This window comes from Bufo bufo, chromosome 6 (assembly GCF_905171765.1).
Source record: "Bufo bufo chromosome 6, aBufBuf1.1, whole genome shotgun sequence".
In the NCBI taxonomy this organism is placed as follows: Eukaryota; Metazoa; Chordata; class Amphibia; order Anura; family Bufonidae; genus Bufo; species Bufo bufo.
Window position 1 is genome coordinate 205,005,639 of NC_053394.1, and position 16,932 is coordinate 205,022,570.

At 43.8% G+C, this 16,932-nt stretch overlaps 1 protein-coding gene across 2 annotated transcripts in view; it reads left to right on the forward strand.

Moving 5' to 3' along the window:
• Positions 1-16,932, forward strand: part of ADK (adenosine kinase) — a 448,015-nt gene that overhangs the window by 161,331 nt on the left and 269,752 nt on the right. For both annotated transcript variants that reach the window (XM_040434741.1, XM_040434742.1), the window contains exon 4: positions 16,846-16,924. In XM_040434741.1, the coding sequence (XP_040290675.1) occupies positions 16,846-16,924 (79 nt within the window). The remainder of the gene's footprint in view (positions 1-16,845; positions 16,925-16,932) is intronic.

Genomic DNA, 16,932 nt, shown 5'->3' on the forward strand with positions numbered 1-16,932 from the left:
GAGCATCCTACCACCCATGTACACAATGGCATAGACACGTCATAAACAGCAATACCCTTTACAACTTGGTTTTCATTTTGCATAGTCTGCTGTGCATTAATTTGTTCTAATTCCCTGTGGTGTAAAAGTGGGGGTAACTTCTTGGGGGTTTTAATTTTTTTTATTTCACCCCAGACGCTCGACAGTTGTCGACACAAGCTGCATAGATCACCACAATGGGTCTGAAATGCACATGGTGCTCTTACTTTTGAGCCCTGTTGTATGTCCAAGCAAAAGATTACTGAAATGGCGCATCTGTGTAAAAATGACTATTTTCACTTTGCAGCATTTGCTCTGCATTTTTGTGAAACATCTGTAGGGTCAAAATACTCACTACACCCCTTAGTACAGGGCTGGCCAACCTGCGGCTCTCCAGCTGTTGCAAAACTACAACTCCCAGAATGCCCAGACAGCCTACAACTATCAGCCTACAGCATGGCGGGAATTGTAGTTTTACAACAGCTGGAGAGCCGCAGGTTGGCCAGCCCTGCCTTAGTAAGTTCATTGAGGTGTGTGGTTTTTGTAAATTGGGTCACTTAAAGAGGACCTTTCACAACTCCTGACATGTCTGTTTTAATAGCTTCATGTATTCCCCACGTACTAACAATTCTGGAGCAATTCTGGAGCTTATTATTTCTACTAGAAGTTATGAATAATTGCTAGCAGTCTGCAGTAAGGGTACAGAGGGGTGGTAACAAGTTGGGGGGGGTGTACCTGCACAGTCTGAAAATGGCAGCACTGATTGGATAGAGGGAGACTAAGCAGGGACCCCCCCCCCCCCCCCAAACTGGTTACCTCTCCTCTGTACCCTTACTGAAGGCTAATAGCAATTCATTCATAACTTCTAGTAGAAATAACAGAGGAATGCACAACATACAGACATAAGAATAGATGTTCCAGAATTGTTATTATATGGGGAATACATGAAGCTATTAAAACAGGCATTTCAGGAGCGGTGAGAGGTCCTATTTCATTTTCAGCTCAGAGCCTCTGCAGTTGTCAGACAGTAAATGTAAATTTTTTTTTTTTTTTTTATATTGACCCACATTTACCACTAACTTGAAGTATGATCACAAAAAACATCAGAATGACTTGGATAAGTAAAAGCATTCCAAGTTTATTGCCACATAAAGTGACACATGTTCGATTTGCTAAATGATGCTGGAAGCGGTTTAAAAACCATTTACGTAGCATCTTTTCTAGCATATTTATAGGCATTTTTGCCCGTGTATATTTCATGATTTTTTTGGTTATATTTCTGCTCATTCTGAGCTTTAACGTCAAGGAGGCGGTCCTATCAGTGATTGACAGCTATCTCTATATGCACAGTCATAGAGGGGAGGCTGCCAATCACTGATGGGACCATCACCTTCACTTCAAAGCCCAGAATGAGCAGAAATGTAAATATATAAATTAGAAGTGTTTTACAGAATCTTTTCCAATAAAACTCTCAATCTGCTCAGCTTCTCCTGCTCTATAACATGCTGCCTGCAGCTCAAACACCATGTTTAATGTGACAGGTTCTATTAAAGATCCCTTTACAAGGGACTTTTATCAAGCAGATCCTCTTTAGAAGACTCTCAGTAATTGGCCAATTTAAGGCTGCTGTCAATTAGGGTTGGACAGAGTATTAAACTTTCAATACCCAATCGATACTTTTACACCCGGATCGATCTGATACCAAGATTTAGCTATTTTCCAACAATTGGCTGCGCTACTGTGCAACATAGTATCTTTTAGAGAGCATGGCACGGACGCACCGCTCTCAGCGCACACAATGTTCTCCTGAGACGGCACAGTGGAGCTGCTGCAGCTGCCACTAATGAAAGGATTAAGGGGATGGTCTGTGAAGCTTCTGCTGGCCACCAATTAATAAAATACTGAGGAGGGTGGGGGGGCCTGTGGCCACTGTGCCACCAATGAATATAGTTAACCCCTTAATGCAAATGTACGCTGCAGGTGCCCAGTCATACACCAGGCCTCAATGCCGGGGAATGGTGCTGCAGCCGAACGCCCGTCAATTAACCCCTACATTTGTATTTAGAGGTTAATTATCTTCATTGGTGGTGCAGTGGCCACAGTCTCCCCCCCCCCATTTCCTCCAGTATTTGCATTGGTGGAAGTGGTAGCCTCCGATCTGAACCCCGGCAGTGAAATGGCGGAGCGCATATCGGTTACCATGGCAGCCAGGACACTGCTGAAGCTATCCATGGCTGCCATGGTAAGCTCCCTGCTGCTGTGTGCACAAAGCACAGGGCAGCGGGGACAGTGTGAAGTCCTATTCACCCAAAAAAAAAAACATTGCAAATTTAAATTAACCCCTTTTCCTAATTTTACATATGAAATATATGAACATATTGGGTATCGCCATGTTAGGAAAGTCAGATTTATTAAAATATTTAAAAAGATCTCCTAAAAATAAACACTTTTTTTTCCTTTGCTTGGTATGAGTAACTTCTTTATGGTATCGCATCAAAACTTACTGTGTACTGTGACATCCCTACTGCCAATTACCTGATGAATGAGCAATTCCTTTTTTCATTGATTGGATGAAATAATTGTATATGATGACCCCAAAAGCGCAGTTTCTGGGCTGCAGATCGTGCTGTGTAAAGTGATCTGCTTCCAAGAAACATTGAATTTGTATGGGGATGATCGTTTGCAGAAGCGATCGCTTGTTTCCATGGTAGAGATGATTGCTGCATTTAATTTTAGCTGTCTCCTCCTTTGAGGAGCAGGCAGTGATCGGGAAGGAATGGCACATGTAAATGTAAGAGGATTTCAACACATTTATCCACTATAAGCAGCAAGCATTCAAGGTTGCTGCTTGTAGTACTGGTATCCTAGTGCACCCGAATTCTGGTGTGCATCCAGTATTATGTCCAAAGCCCAGGTTTGTTGAACGATTTCTTGTACCTCCTCATTTAGATCAAATTTGTTTTATTGAAGACCTTGATGTGAAGGCACGGGATCTCTGTTCTTGTGATCTGTAATCAAACACTTACCTAACCTATGGATAGATAATAAGCTGTGCACTCCGGGCTCACACTGCATTTTCTCAGTTCGACCTAGCGTATATCACGCTGGCAGCATACTGCTCTGTTTTGCTCAACCAAGTGAGCTGGTTGCTGTACGGATTTGTACGGTTTGTTAGCAAATAATGTTTTAGATATCGTGGTTATGGGCAGGAGTCCTCCCTGGAAGTCCTGGATGGGTTACATGCCTCCAATATTCTAGCAGTGCACCTTTTTTCTATATGTACTGTGAGTTTTGGACTATACTAATTTGGGTGTTGCTGCGCTAGGTGTGAACAGTCATCAAGACCCTTATTTGTTTTTTTTCTCTTTATTGGCATTTTTCCCCTCTCCATGCTGTATGTCTAGTTAGGATCGCTATTGTCTCTGATCCAAAACATGTAGACTGGACTGTAACTGGCTTTTATCTGCACTGAAAAATAAAGGTAACATTTTAACCGAGCTGGACCTTTTTTCTCTTTTTACTACTGTGTCTAGTTTGCACTTCTCCCAGAGATGGTGGATGGAGACCAGCTGCCTTCCCAACAGTCTTCTCCAGCTCGAACCGTGTAAACTCTCCTTCAGTCTTAGTGACCAGTGTGGAAACTTGCAGAATTTTAGGATTTTTAGAAAAAATATAGACTGACATGGAAAACTAAGGCTACTTTCACACTAGCGTTGTTTTAATCCGGCGTTCAATTCCGACACCGGAACTGCCCACCGGATCCGGAAAAACGTGTGAAAACGGATTACATTTGAATCCTGATCAGGATTTTGATCACAATGAAAAAATGCATTGGAAAAAACGGATCTGCCATCCGGTTTGACTGAACACACAGCGCCGGATCCGGCGTTAATGCAAGTCAATGGGAAAAAGACCACATCCGGCGTTCAGTCAAAGTGTTCAGGATTTTTGGCTGGAGGTAAAAATACAACATGCTACGTTTTTGTGAAAAGCCTGATCAGTCAAAAAGACTGAACTGAAAGACATCCTGATGCATCCTGAACGGATTACTCTCCATTCAGAATGCATTAGGATAAAACTGATCAGTTCTTTTCCGGATTTGAGCCCCTAAAACGGAACTCGGCGCCGGAAAAGAAAAACGCTAGTGTGAAAGTACCCTAAAAATAACATCACCAACAATTCTTGAAAGATGTTTAAAAACTTTAATAGACAGAACATCAATAGGTGACAGGTTCCCTTGCTTAGGCTACTTTAACACTAGCGTTTAAGTTTTCTGGTGTTGAGTTCCGTTATAGGGGCTCAATACCGGAAAAAAATGATATTTTTTTTTTCCCCATTCATTGTCAATGGGGACAAAACAGAACAGAATCCTCCGAAATGCATTCCGTTCCATTTAGTTGCGTTCCCTGAGATGCGGAGCAAGACGTATCCGGTGCAAGTGAATGGGGACGGATCTGCCACAATAGAAAACTGTTCCGTCCCCCATTGACTTTCAGTGGAGTTCATGACGGATCCATCTTGTTAAAGATAATACAACAGGATCCGTTCAGAACGGATGCAGACGGTTGTATTATCAGTAACGGAAGAGTTTTTGCTGAACCCTGCCGGAACAAAAAACGCTAGTGTGAATGTAGCCTAATTCTTTCTGCTAGGATTTCTCATTGTGCAGTTTCAGCTTCTGTTCAGTTTAAGGCCCCTTTCACACCGGCAAGTTTTCCGCACGGGTGCAATGCGTGAGGTGAATGCATTGCACCCGCACTGAACGCGGACCCATTTACTTCAATGGGGCTGTTCAGATGAGTGGAGATTTTCACGCATCACTTGTGCATTACGTGAAAATCGCGGCATGTTCTATATTCAGTTTTTTCACTCAACGGAGGCCCCATAGAAATGAATGGGTCTGTGTGAAAATCGCAAGCAAGTGCGCATGCTGTGCGATTTTTCACGCATTGTTGCTAGTAGATAGGGATGAAAGCAACCCTGGACCCCATTAAAGTGTATTCACTGTATTTTCCCTTATAACATGGTTATAAGGGAAAATAATAACATTCTTAATACAGAATGCTTACTAAAATGTGGCTTTAGGGTAGGGATCGACCGATTATCGGTCGATATTGAGGATTTTGAACGTTATCGGCATCTATTTTGCCGATATTCCGATAACGTATGGGGAACACAGAACGCGCTGCTGTCAGCGCTCCATGTTCCCTCAGCAGCACAGGGGAGAAGGAAGCAGTGTCTCCCTCCCCCTGTGCTGCTGCTGCCGCTGCCGCCAGTTAGAGGAGGGAGGACAAGAGGAGGGGCGGGGCTGTGGCCACCGCTCCACCAATGAAGATAAGCCTTTCATTAATTCATATACAGGAGGCGGGAGCTGGCTTCAGAATCACATAGCCGGCTCCTGGCCTCTATGAGAAATAGCTGCGGTCTGCGGTAGTTAACCCCTTAGGTGCCGCGGATCGCAGCTACCGCTCATAGAGGTCGGGAGCCGGCTATGTGATTCTGCAGCCAGCTCCCGCCTCCTGTATATGAATAAATGAGAGACTTATCTTCATTGGTGGCGCAGTGTGCCCCCCCAAGCCCCCCAGTATTAATCATTGGTGGCGCAGTGCGCCCCCCACCCCCATCCCAATCGTAAAAACATTGGTGGCGCAGTGCGCCCCCCCCCCAGTATTAATCATTGGTGGCAGTGGCCACAGGATTCCCTCTCCCCTGCTCCTCCGATCGGAACCCCAGCTGTGTAATCCTGGGGCTCCGATCGGTTACCATGGCAGCCAGGACGCTATTGAAGCCCTGGCTGCCATGATGAGCTCCATGCTGCTGTGTGCATAGAGCACAGAGCAGCAGGGACAGTGTGAGCTCCTATTCACCCTGATAGAGATCTATCAGGGTGAATAGGACAAGGGTTCTAGTCCCTAAGGGGGCTAAAAGTTAGTAAAAAAAACAAAACACAAATATTAAGTATAAATGAAAAAGATTTACAAAAAAAAATAAAAAATACACATTAACAATAAACATATTAATTTTCAGCAGATTTGTGTAGGAAATTATTATTTTTCTCAAAAATGAAAATTCCCAGAATATCGGTATAAATTATCGGCTATCGGCCTGAAAGTTCACAAATTATCGGTATCGGCCCTAAAAAATCAATATCGGTCGATCCCTACTTTAGGGGCTAAAAAAATAAATTAAATCGCCTCATCCAATTGATCGCGCAGCCAGCATCGTCGTCTTGCATCTTCTTTCAGGAGATTTCTATCTTCATTCAGCAGGACCTGCGCTGACGTCACCGCGCTCATCACGTAGTAAGCGCGATTGCATCATCAAAGGTCTTTTTGCAGGTCCTGAAAGAAGAAGCAAGAAGACTATGCCGGCTGTGCGAACAAGTGGATGAGGTGAGTTAATTTTTTTTTTTATTTTTTTAACCCCTCAATCCACATTTTACTAAGCATTCTGTATTAAGAATGCTATTATTTTCCCTTTATAACCATGTTATAAGGAAAATTAATAAAATAGAACACCAAACCCAAACTTCAGTGAAGAAGTCTGGGTTCGGGTCTGGTACCACATTGTTTTTTCTCACGTGCGTGCAAATGCTTTCCCGCAATGCACACATGACTCATCCGGAGCAAATCTGGAACGCCTGTGTAAAAGAGGCCTAACAGCTTCCACTTTGATTTCATATGCAGGGTTTCTTTTTCTTTCTATGAAAAGTGACCCTTTTGTACTTCACATATGAAATACTGGAGACAGGACAAGCAGCGAAGGGGGGCACAACTGGTGGCAGCTGCGGTGTTATTTTTAGTGCTTGGTATTTAAAGCTAGAACACTTCATTCTGCTTGTAATGAGTCATCTGGAGAGAATGGGCCTCTTGCTTTCAGAGTGGGTATGCGGCAGCTAATATCTCTTGAACTCCACATGAGATGCTCTGTCAAGTGACTGAAGCATTGTGAATTAGAAAGGAGGGGGTGAGTGTTACAGAGGTGATTACTGCAGAGCTACCAACCTCTGTATACAGATGAGTCCTAATCCCCACAATTCTAGCAATGGTGATTTGTGCTGCAGTATGATTACTATTTATATAAACACAACCAACAAACGGGCATAATATTGTACCAATTAATATCAAAAGCATCATTAAATATCAGTACAGCCACCAAGGAAACGAGAACATAAAAATCCCTCTCCCTACAGAAAACAGCAATACGGGAACCAGTCATAGTGCTGCTGATAAAGGGGTTTTCCAAGATTTTGATATTGATGACCTATCCTCAGGATGTTTTTTTTTATTATGGTGTTCATGGGTAGATCATTTATTATTTTTATAGAGCACAGTTTTACGGACACAGATAACCGTCCTTTTTTTATTTTTATTTTTTCCGTTAAACAGTGAAAGCAAATGTATTTTTATTTTTTTTTAAGTTCTGGCAATTGTCCCATGTGGGGGCTCGTTCTTTTTGCAGGATGAGTTGACTTTTTCATTGGTACCATTTTGTGCTACATAGTGCTTTTTGATCAAGGTGACCAAAAGATGGCTGTTTTGGCACAGTTTTTATTTTATTTTTTTACAGTGTTCACCTGAGGGGGTAGATCATGTGATATTTTTATAGAGCCGGTCGTTATGGACACAGGGATACCTAATGTTGTCTTTTATTAAATTTTTTATTTACAATTTTATAGGACTTTTAGTAAAGGGGTGTTTTTTTGTTTTTAATTGAAACTTATGTTTTTATGTAAAACCACTTTTTTATTTTATTTTATTTTAATTTTTGTCCCTAGTGTGAGACCTCAAGCTTTGGGGGTCTGATTCCCTCTACAATGCCTTACAATACATTGTGTATTGTAATGCATTGCCTGTCATCATTACACTGACAGAGTGCCTATGAGACCCAGCCTGCAGCAGCCACGCACATGTGTGTTTTCAGGGAGGGCTGCAGGGGGTAAGCTCACCTTCTCCCTGGCTGTGATATTCTCCGCTGCGAGGGAGGAGGAGATGCCCATTAAGAAACCAGTCTCCTCCTCCCCCCTGTACCGATGCTGAAAATTAGCATACAGGGCGGCAAAAGTTAATGTGGCGCACAGCAGGAGAATGCAGAAGCCGAGCTGAAAAAGAAAGTGTCCTGACATCTAATAAAGTTCTACACTGCCAGGTAATAATATTGGGATGTTAGGCCCAGTGAAAAGTCCTCTTTAATGATCTTGATGGGATCTTTAGACAATGTATTGATCAAGAAGTCTGGCACTTATGGTACTTTAAAGGGGTTATCCAATTCTAAAAATGCCCCCCACGATGCCCAGGCCCCTGCTATAGATCATACTATCCCCGCCACCCACGTCACTCTGGTTTCCTGCACAGCCGCTGCTGCATCTGTCGTACGGATCAAAACTTCCGGAGACTGATAGGTGCAGCTAATAGCAGGCCCCGATTGTGACCAGCCTCCTTGCATCACGGGTGATGTCAATAATAACATCATAAGGCTGATCGCATACATGTCACTCCTCAGATGCTGTGGTCAAATGTGACCATGGCATCTGAGCAGTCCGGAAGCGGGAGCTGCGCGTTCACGTTCCTGTAATTGCGTTCTCCAGTTGGGATTGAGGAACCTATTTATGCTGTACTAATAGCCCAAAGCCTCAAGCAGGCTTCAGCAGCTATTAGTGAAATTTATCAATACAGGCCCCTAGGTGACAGCACTGTATTGTTATATTGAAAATGAAATGTTCAATGATGGCTGTATAACCATCATTGAACACAATGGCCAATCTAATGACTGCCAGGGTGACTTAAAAGTAAAAAAATACTTTACCCAAAATCAAAATACTTACCGGTTATCATTAAAAAAAAATACACATCATGGGAATCACCACGTAATTTTTATAAAAAGTGATCAAAAAGTCACACACACTTCAAAATGGTATCACTGAAAAGTACAGATCGCCCCGCAAAAAATGAGCCCTCACACGGCTGTGTGTGAATAACTTCAAAATATGTCTAGAGGTAAAAGAAAAAGAGCAAAAAGTAAAGATTAAATTTTTTTTTTTTATCACTGAATAAAAATGAAAAAAATAAAGTACACTACACATTAGGTATCGCCGCGTCCGTAACGACCTGATCTATAAAACGGTCATGTTACTTTCCCCGCACGGTGAACGCCATAAAAATAAAAAAAATAAAAACTATGAGAAAATTGAAATTTTGCCCACCTTACTTCCCAAACAAGGTAATAAAAGTGATCAAAAAAGTCGCATGTACACCAAAATAGTACCAATCAAACCGTCATCTCATCCCGCAAAAATCATACCCTACCTAAGATAATCACCCAAAAACTGAAAAAACTATGGCTCTCAGACTATGGAAACACTAAAACATGATTTCTTTTTTGTTTAAAAAATGAAATCATTGTGTAAAACTTGCATAAATAATTTTTTTTAGACATATTAGGCATCGCCGCGTCCGTGACAACCTGCTCTATAAAAATACCACATGATCTAACCTGTCAGATGAATGTTGTAAATAACAAAAAAAAAAAAACGGTGCCAAAAAAGCTATTTCTTGTTATCTTGCCTCACAAAAAGTGTAAAATCATATGTACCCTAAACTAGTACCAACAAAACTGCCACCCTATCCTGTAGTTTCTAAAATGGGGTCACTTTTTTGGAGTTTCTACTCTAGGGGTGCATGAGGGTGGCTTCAAATGGGACATGGTGTCAAAAAAACCAGTCCAGCAAAATCTGCCTTCCAAAAACCGTATGGCATTCCTTTCCTTCTGCGCCCTGCCGTGTGCCCGTACAGCGGTTTACGACCACATATGGGGTGTTTCTGTAAACTACAGAATCGGGGCCATAAATATTGAGTTTTGTTTGGCTGTTAACCCTTGCTTTGTAACTGGAAAAAAAATATTAAATTAATCAATATTAAAATGGAAAATCTGCCAAAAAAGTGAAATTTTGAAATTGTATCTCTATTTTCCATTAAATCTTGTGCAACACCTAAAGGGTTAACAAAGTTTGTAAAATCAGTTTTGAATACCTTGAGGGGTGTAGTTTATAGAATGGGGTCATTTTTGGGTGGTTTCTATTATGTAAGCCTCGCAAAGTGACTTCAGACCTGAACTGGTCACCAAAAATTGGGTTTTTGAAAATTTCAGAAGAATTTCAAGATTTGCTTCTAAACTTCTAAGCCTTGTAACATCCCCAAAAAATAAAATATCATTCCCAAAATGATCCAAACATGAAGTAGACATATGGGGAATGTAAAGAAATAACAATTTTTGGGAGGTATTACTATGTATTATAGAAGTAGAGAAATTGAAACTTGGAAATCTCCAATTTATTTATTTTTTTTACAAATTTTGGGTAAATTTGGTATTTTTTTATAAATAAAAATGAATTTTTTTTACTTCATTTTACCAGTGTCATGAAGTACAATATGTGACGAAAAAACAATCTCAGAATGGCCTGGATAAGTCAAAGCGTTTTAAGGCTGGGTTCAGACCTGAGCGTCTTTGATATGCACGTTTAACGCGCGTTTTTGACGAGCGTTTTTTGCAATAGTAAACGCGCGTTTGACGCGCGTTTGTGTGATTGACTGCAATGTCCTATGGCCACAAACGCGCGTCAAAACGCCCCAAAGAAGCTCAAGTACTTGTTTGAGCGTAGGGCGTTTTACAGCGCGTTTTTCAGCGCTGTAAAACGCTCAAGTGAGAACCAGGGCCATAGGGAAGCATTGGTTTTCATGTGTTGAGCGTTTTACAGCACGTTTGAACGCGCTGTAAAACGCTCAAGTGTGAACCCAGCCTAAAGTTATCACCACTTAAAGTGACACTGGTCAGATTTGCAAAAAAATGGCCAAGTCCTTAAGGTGAAATAGGGCTGAGTCCTTAAGGGGTTAATAGTTTGGACTTTTCTGACGTGGTGATATGTAATATGTTTGTTATTTATACATTTTATTTGTGAAATTGGGAAAGGGGGTGATTCATACTTAATATTTTGGTGGGGGGGGGGGTTTCCCTTTTTTTTTTTTTTTTTTACACTTTTTATTTAACTATTAAATACCTGGGATTTTTTTTCATCCCTTGTCCTATTCACCCTGATAGAGCTCTATCAGGGTGAATAGGACTTCACACTGTCGCTGCTGCTCTGTGCTTTGTGCACACAGCATCAGGGATGTTACCATGGCAGCCAGGGCTTCAGTAGTGTTCTGGCTGCCATGGTAACCTATCTGAGCCCCAGGATTACACTGCTGGGGCTCCGATCAGAAGCTGTCACTGCACCACCAATGAGGGGGAGGGGAGGGGACCGGACCCTGTGGCCACTGCCACCAATGATTTTAATACTGGGGGGGTTGAGAGGGGCCGGCGCACTGCGCCACCAATGATAATTACTTAATACAGGAGGCGGGTACTGGCAGATCAGTGGCAGTTGTCAGGGGCAGGGTGCCGGCAATGCGATTCTGCTGCCGGCACCCGCCTCCTGTATTATGTGTAAAGACTAATTTTTCTGGGTCCAGACTTTAAGTATTAGGCTACACAGAGCGGCACCCAGCGATTACCCAGCACTTACTACTATTCCTGGGCGCAGCTCCGTTCGCCCGCAGTGCCCCATTACTGTCTCCTCTCCTGCTCTATATGCTAATTATCGGAGCAATGGGGAGGAGACATCAGCTTCTCTAGTGGGTGTTCCTTCTCCCTGGCTGTAGAACTGTTGTCCAATCGCAGGGAGAAGGCTCGCCCACTAGAGAAGCCGATGTCTCCTCCTCATTGCGCCGATAATTGGCATATGGAGCAGGAGAGGAGACAGTAATGGGGCACAGCGGGTGAACGGAGCGGCGCCCAGGAATAATGGTAAGTGCTGGGAGATCTCTGGGTGCCGCTATATGTAGGGAAAGTCCTATCATTGGTGGTGCAGTGCGCCCGCCCCTCTCTCCGTTCATTGGTGGCAGCACAGGGGGAAGGTAGGACAGCTTCCTTCTCCCCTGTGCTGCTGAGGGAACATGAGCGCCCTGACAGCAGCGCCCTCATGTTCAGAGATACTAGACTGCGCAGAAGCGCAGCCCAATATTGAAAAAATGGAAATCCCGGTATCGTATCGATACCGGGGCAAAAGTATTGATTGGGTATCGAAATTTTGATACCCGCAACAACCCTAATAGTTACTAGCGTCCCATTGAGTCCCCCATTAAATGAAGATGTTTTTACGTATCACACTATCTACCTGGAAAACTTGGTAAGGAGAGATTAGAATACACCCGACCACTGGGAAACAGCGCAGTGCATGGGAGCTACAGAAACTGCATAGCAAGCAATGTTTGAGTTAGAGAAACATACAGTATAGTACCGTGCTGTGCTACAGTAGTTCTCATGCACGCCAGCAGGAGCTACTGAAACAGCTCATCGCTGTTTCCTGGCCTGTTGGTCGAGGTTTGGTCCCATCTCACCCTAGTAAGGGTGAGATGAGACAATCCCGCTCAGTGACGTAACTAGGAATGACTGGGCCCCACAGCAAATTTTTGAACTGGGCCACTGTTACTGTACATAATGCCATTGTATAATACTGTTGAGGGAGCCTGGGTGGGCCCCTTCTGAGTTTGGACCCCAAAGCAGCCTCTTCCCTTGCTTCCCCTATAGCTACACCCTTGCAAGCCCTTTCAATGCGATTGAGCAGAGACTGTCGAAGTATAAATTGGTTACAGTGATTGGTCAATGATCACACAACCAGAATTTTGCACCCTTTTGTGTGGGTTCTACATTGTGGTGTGTGTTGTGGCAGGTGAAATTGAGTGCGGAACAGATGTGGGCCAAAATACACAGTCCTGTGTAGGGCTGCAGCTATCGATTTATTTTAGTAATCTATTGATTTAATCCAATGATTAATCGAGTACTCTAAGAAAATAATAATTAAAAACGGTTTCCTTTATAAAATAAAATGTAATCAGACCCCTGTGCAATCGGTCCTTTGTGCCATCAGCCCCCCCCCCCCAGTTGCCATCAGCTTCACTGTGCCATCAGCTCCACCCATGCCATCAGTTCTCTGTGCCATCACCTTCCCCCAGTGCCACTATCTAGGCTCCTAGTCTCCAGCGGCCCTTTAATACTTACCTCTCCTGTAGGGGCGCCGCTCCACAACTCCTCTGTCCACAGCGTCAGGTCATAGTGCATGCATACATGTACTATGTCCTGACTGTGTCAGGAGCAGTAGTGCAGTGTGCGGACTGGTGGGTGACCACGGAGCTGTGAGTAGTAGCACGTCACTCCTGCTCTGTGGTCACCTGACAAACGAATTCTCAATGGTAAATTTGCATCAAGGATTTTTTTTCGTGTCGAAATTACTTTATTCAATCGAGTAATCGTTTCAGCAATAGTCGTGTGAATGGGTCCTTAGGTTCAGTGTTCATTTAGGTGTTGACATAAGCTTCCATGCTGTTTCAGTAGCATGTCTGTTTAATATGCAGCATAAATACTCCACTTTTACTCTAATTTCAAACTCTTAGTTGTCAAAATGTTTAAGACCATCCATAAAATTGAAATGTTATGCAAAGTCTTTTGGAAATGGCATTTCTAGGCCTTCACAGTTTGTCATAATATGGCTACGTAGGAGAGATGTAAATGTAGCTATCAATGGAATGCAGCTCTCACAGTGCCATAGCCTGACACCATACAGAAAACGTTAAAACACCAGGGTAATACTGTGTAAATTCTGTAGCCTAAGATGCAGAATGCATCCTTTGTGCTTATGTTATAGTAATAAACTAACCATAGTACAAAGGGGTTAAACAAGAAATCTGTATTTGTATCAAGTCCCTCACTATAAGGCCAAGATGTGAACCAAAATTAAGTATTAACCCCCCCCCCCAACAGATGCCGGAGGCAGGGTTGTCATGAAAGTAACTACAGCCCCCTCCTCCTATATTCACATTCCAGCCAGGAGTTTCACCAGACACATTTTAGACTCTGTCCATATTTCAGTCTGCAAAACAAGGAGTCCCGAAAATACGGATAACTTCAGTGTGCCCCATGTGTGTCTCATCAATAGAAATGCAATGAGGACCAGAATAAGACATGTTCTATAATTAGCGGAGCAATCAAACGGATTGTCAAAAAATACAGATGTGTGCATGGCCCTATAGAAATGAATGGGTCAGTGTGCTATCCACAAATAATGCAGATGGCTCACGAAAGAAAACCGTGGTCGTGTTCATGAGCCCTAATTGTTGGAATCCTCAAACACCAATATTTGTATGATAGTGAAGATGTGTTGATCCATAATTGGACTTGTCAATACTGTGGCAGGTTCTCTTCAAGTTAATCATAGTAATGGATGGGGAAAATGTGACAAATTACCATGTGACCAATAAACGTGTTGTCACTGGCCTGGGAAAAGTGGAGAGAAGGCTGCGGTGGTACTGCAAGCGCTGATTCCTTCTCAAACGGCTCGTCAGCGGGGGTCCTAGGTGTTGGACCACCACTGATCACATACTGACTACCTATCCAGAGGATAGATAAGTCATCAGTATTCAAATCTTGAAAAAAACCCTTTAATGGGGCCGGCAGTCATTCAAGGTACCATCCGGCAATGCTAGATCCAGAGAGCTCTTTGGAATAGCCTGCTAGATCTCTTAACGCCAGTGTGAAACTTGATTAAAGGGGTTTTCTGAGATTTTTATTCATGACCTATACTCAGACTAGAGGTGGGCGATATGCGATATAAATTTGTGCCACGATATGGATTTTGTGCATATCGCCGGACCGCGATATTTTCAACTGTTCACCTGTAGTGAATGATTGCGCTCTCGGCGCCCACCATGTTCTCCTGAGGCGGCACAGTGGAGAAGGAGGGAGTCCCTCCCTCCCCACTGTGCGCGGCTGCCGCTGGCCACTAATAAGAACAGAGGAGGAGGGGAGGGACTGTGGCCACTGCGCCACCAATGAATGCCTGAATACCAACGTAGCGTTCATGTGCCGGCCATATCCCGGCCCCTATGACTGCACACTGCGATCCGCCGCAATTGAGGGGTTAATTGCGCGGATCACAGCGTCCTGTCAGAGGTCGGGTGCCGGGAATGTTCTTCAGTCTTTGCATTGGTGGCAGTGGGCAGTTCCGGAGTCCCAGCAGTATAATGCTGGGGCTCCGATCGGTTACCATGGCAGCCAGGAGTCACGCTACTGAAGTCCTGGCTGCCATGGTATGTTAGTGAGCAGCATTATACTCGCGTGCGCCATGGCCGCCGGTCGCTCCTTCTTCCGTCTGTGCGGCGCATTGCTAATGCTTATAGCATTAGCAATGCGCCACACAGACCTATGAGAAGGAGCGCCCGGCGGCCACGGCGCATGTGAGTATAATGCTGCTCACTAACATACCATGGCAGCCAGGACTTCAGTAGCGTCCTGGCTGCCATGGTAACCGATCGGAGCCCCAGCATTACACTGCTGGGACTCCGATCGGAACTGCCCACTGCCACCAATGATTAATACTGGGGAGGGAGGGGGGGTGGGTTTGAGTTCCCAGAGGGGGCTGATGAGAGGGAGAGGCTGGGGGGCGGATCAGAGGCTGGGAGGCGCATGAGAGGCTGGCTGCCATGGTCAGCTCCCTGCTGTTGTGTGCACAAAGCACAGGGCAGCAGGGAGAGTGTAAAGTCCTATTCACCCTGATAGAGCTCTATTAGGGTGATTATGACAAGGAGGCTAATAGTTAGTTATTAAATAAAAAGTAAAAAAAAAAAAAGTTTAACCCCCCCCCCCGCCCATATAGAAAACAATATATTGCATATCGCACATGCTTAAAATTATATTGCAATATAGATTTTAGGCCATATCGCCCACCCCTACCTCAGACACCTGGCACCCCTGCTGATCAGCTGGTTGAAGAGAAGGCTGCATGCTGTGTCAGCGCATCCTTCCCTTCATTGTTTACCTGCTCGCCGCCCTCAATTTCAAGAAGCTGTCCCATTGAAGAGAATGGGACGTCTTGTAATTACACCTGTGATGTCGACGGCGGGCAGGTAAACAATGAAGCAAAGGCTGTGCTGGCTGCGTTCTTCAACCAGCTGATTGTCAGGGGGGCCAGTTGTCTGAGGATAGGTCATCAATAAAAATAAAACATCTCGGAAAACCCCTTTAAAGCTTCATTCACATCTCCCTTAAGCGATCCAGCAGTCTGTTTTGGCATAGAGCAACCTAATAGATCATGCAGGATATGACGTTTGGGATCCCCTATAACTAATGAGGTCAGATGGTGATCCAGCCGCTTTCCGGCGTTTACGCCCTATCAGGCAGCTGGATCTCCTTAACGTAAATGTGAACGAGGCCTAAGGGTTTCTGAAAGAAACCTAGTGTTGGAGGTGTGGACTTTTCAACTGTTCACATTTTTTGGCGTTAGGCAGCATGTTTTATACTTGCTGCTTTATTGAGATCCAGCTTTGACACAGCAGTCACAGGATAGTCCAAGCTGAAGCACTGCATTGGTACGTAGTATGAAATAAATATGGGTCTCGTAAATGAGAACATGCTTCAGGTTTGAATGTCCCCAGAAAATAATATATTATTGTTACTATTCAGTTATAGTCTAGCTTTATGTGTAATAAGTGTTTTGTGGGCAAGAAATCTCGTCCTGTGTCTCTGTGCCAGTGCGGTTTATGTGCTGGTCGTGCTTTTCTAGGCTCTTAATGTGCTTCTACCCTTGGTTTTCTCATCTCACACCTTGTAAAGAAACTAATGAGCACAGTGTATCCTGCTGACCCCCATCCCAACCCCACAGCTTTACATCTTGACTTCTAAACCCCTCGCACAGGAACTGCCTTTTAACCGACCTGTCTTTTTTATGCTCTGTTGCAGGTTTGAAGAGTTGGTGAAAAGGTTCAAGGTTGATTATCATTCTGGGGGCTCCACTCAGAATTCTGTTAAGGTGGCACAGGTTAGTTC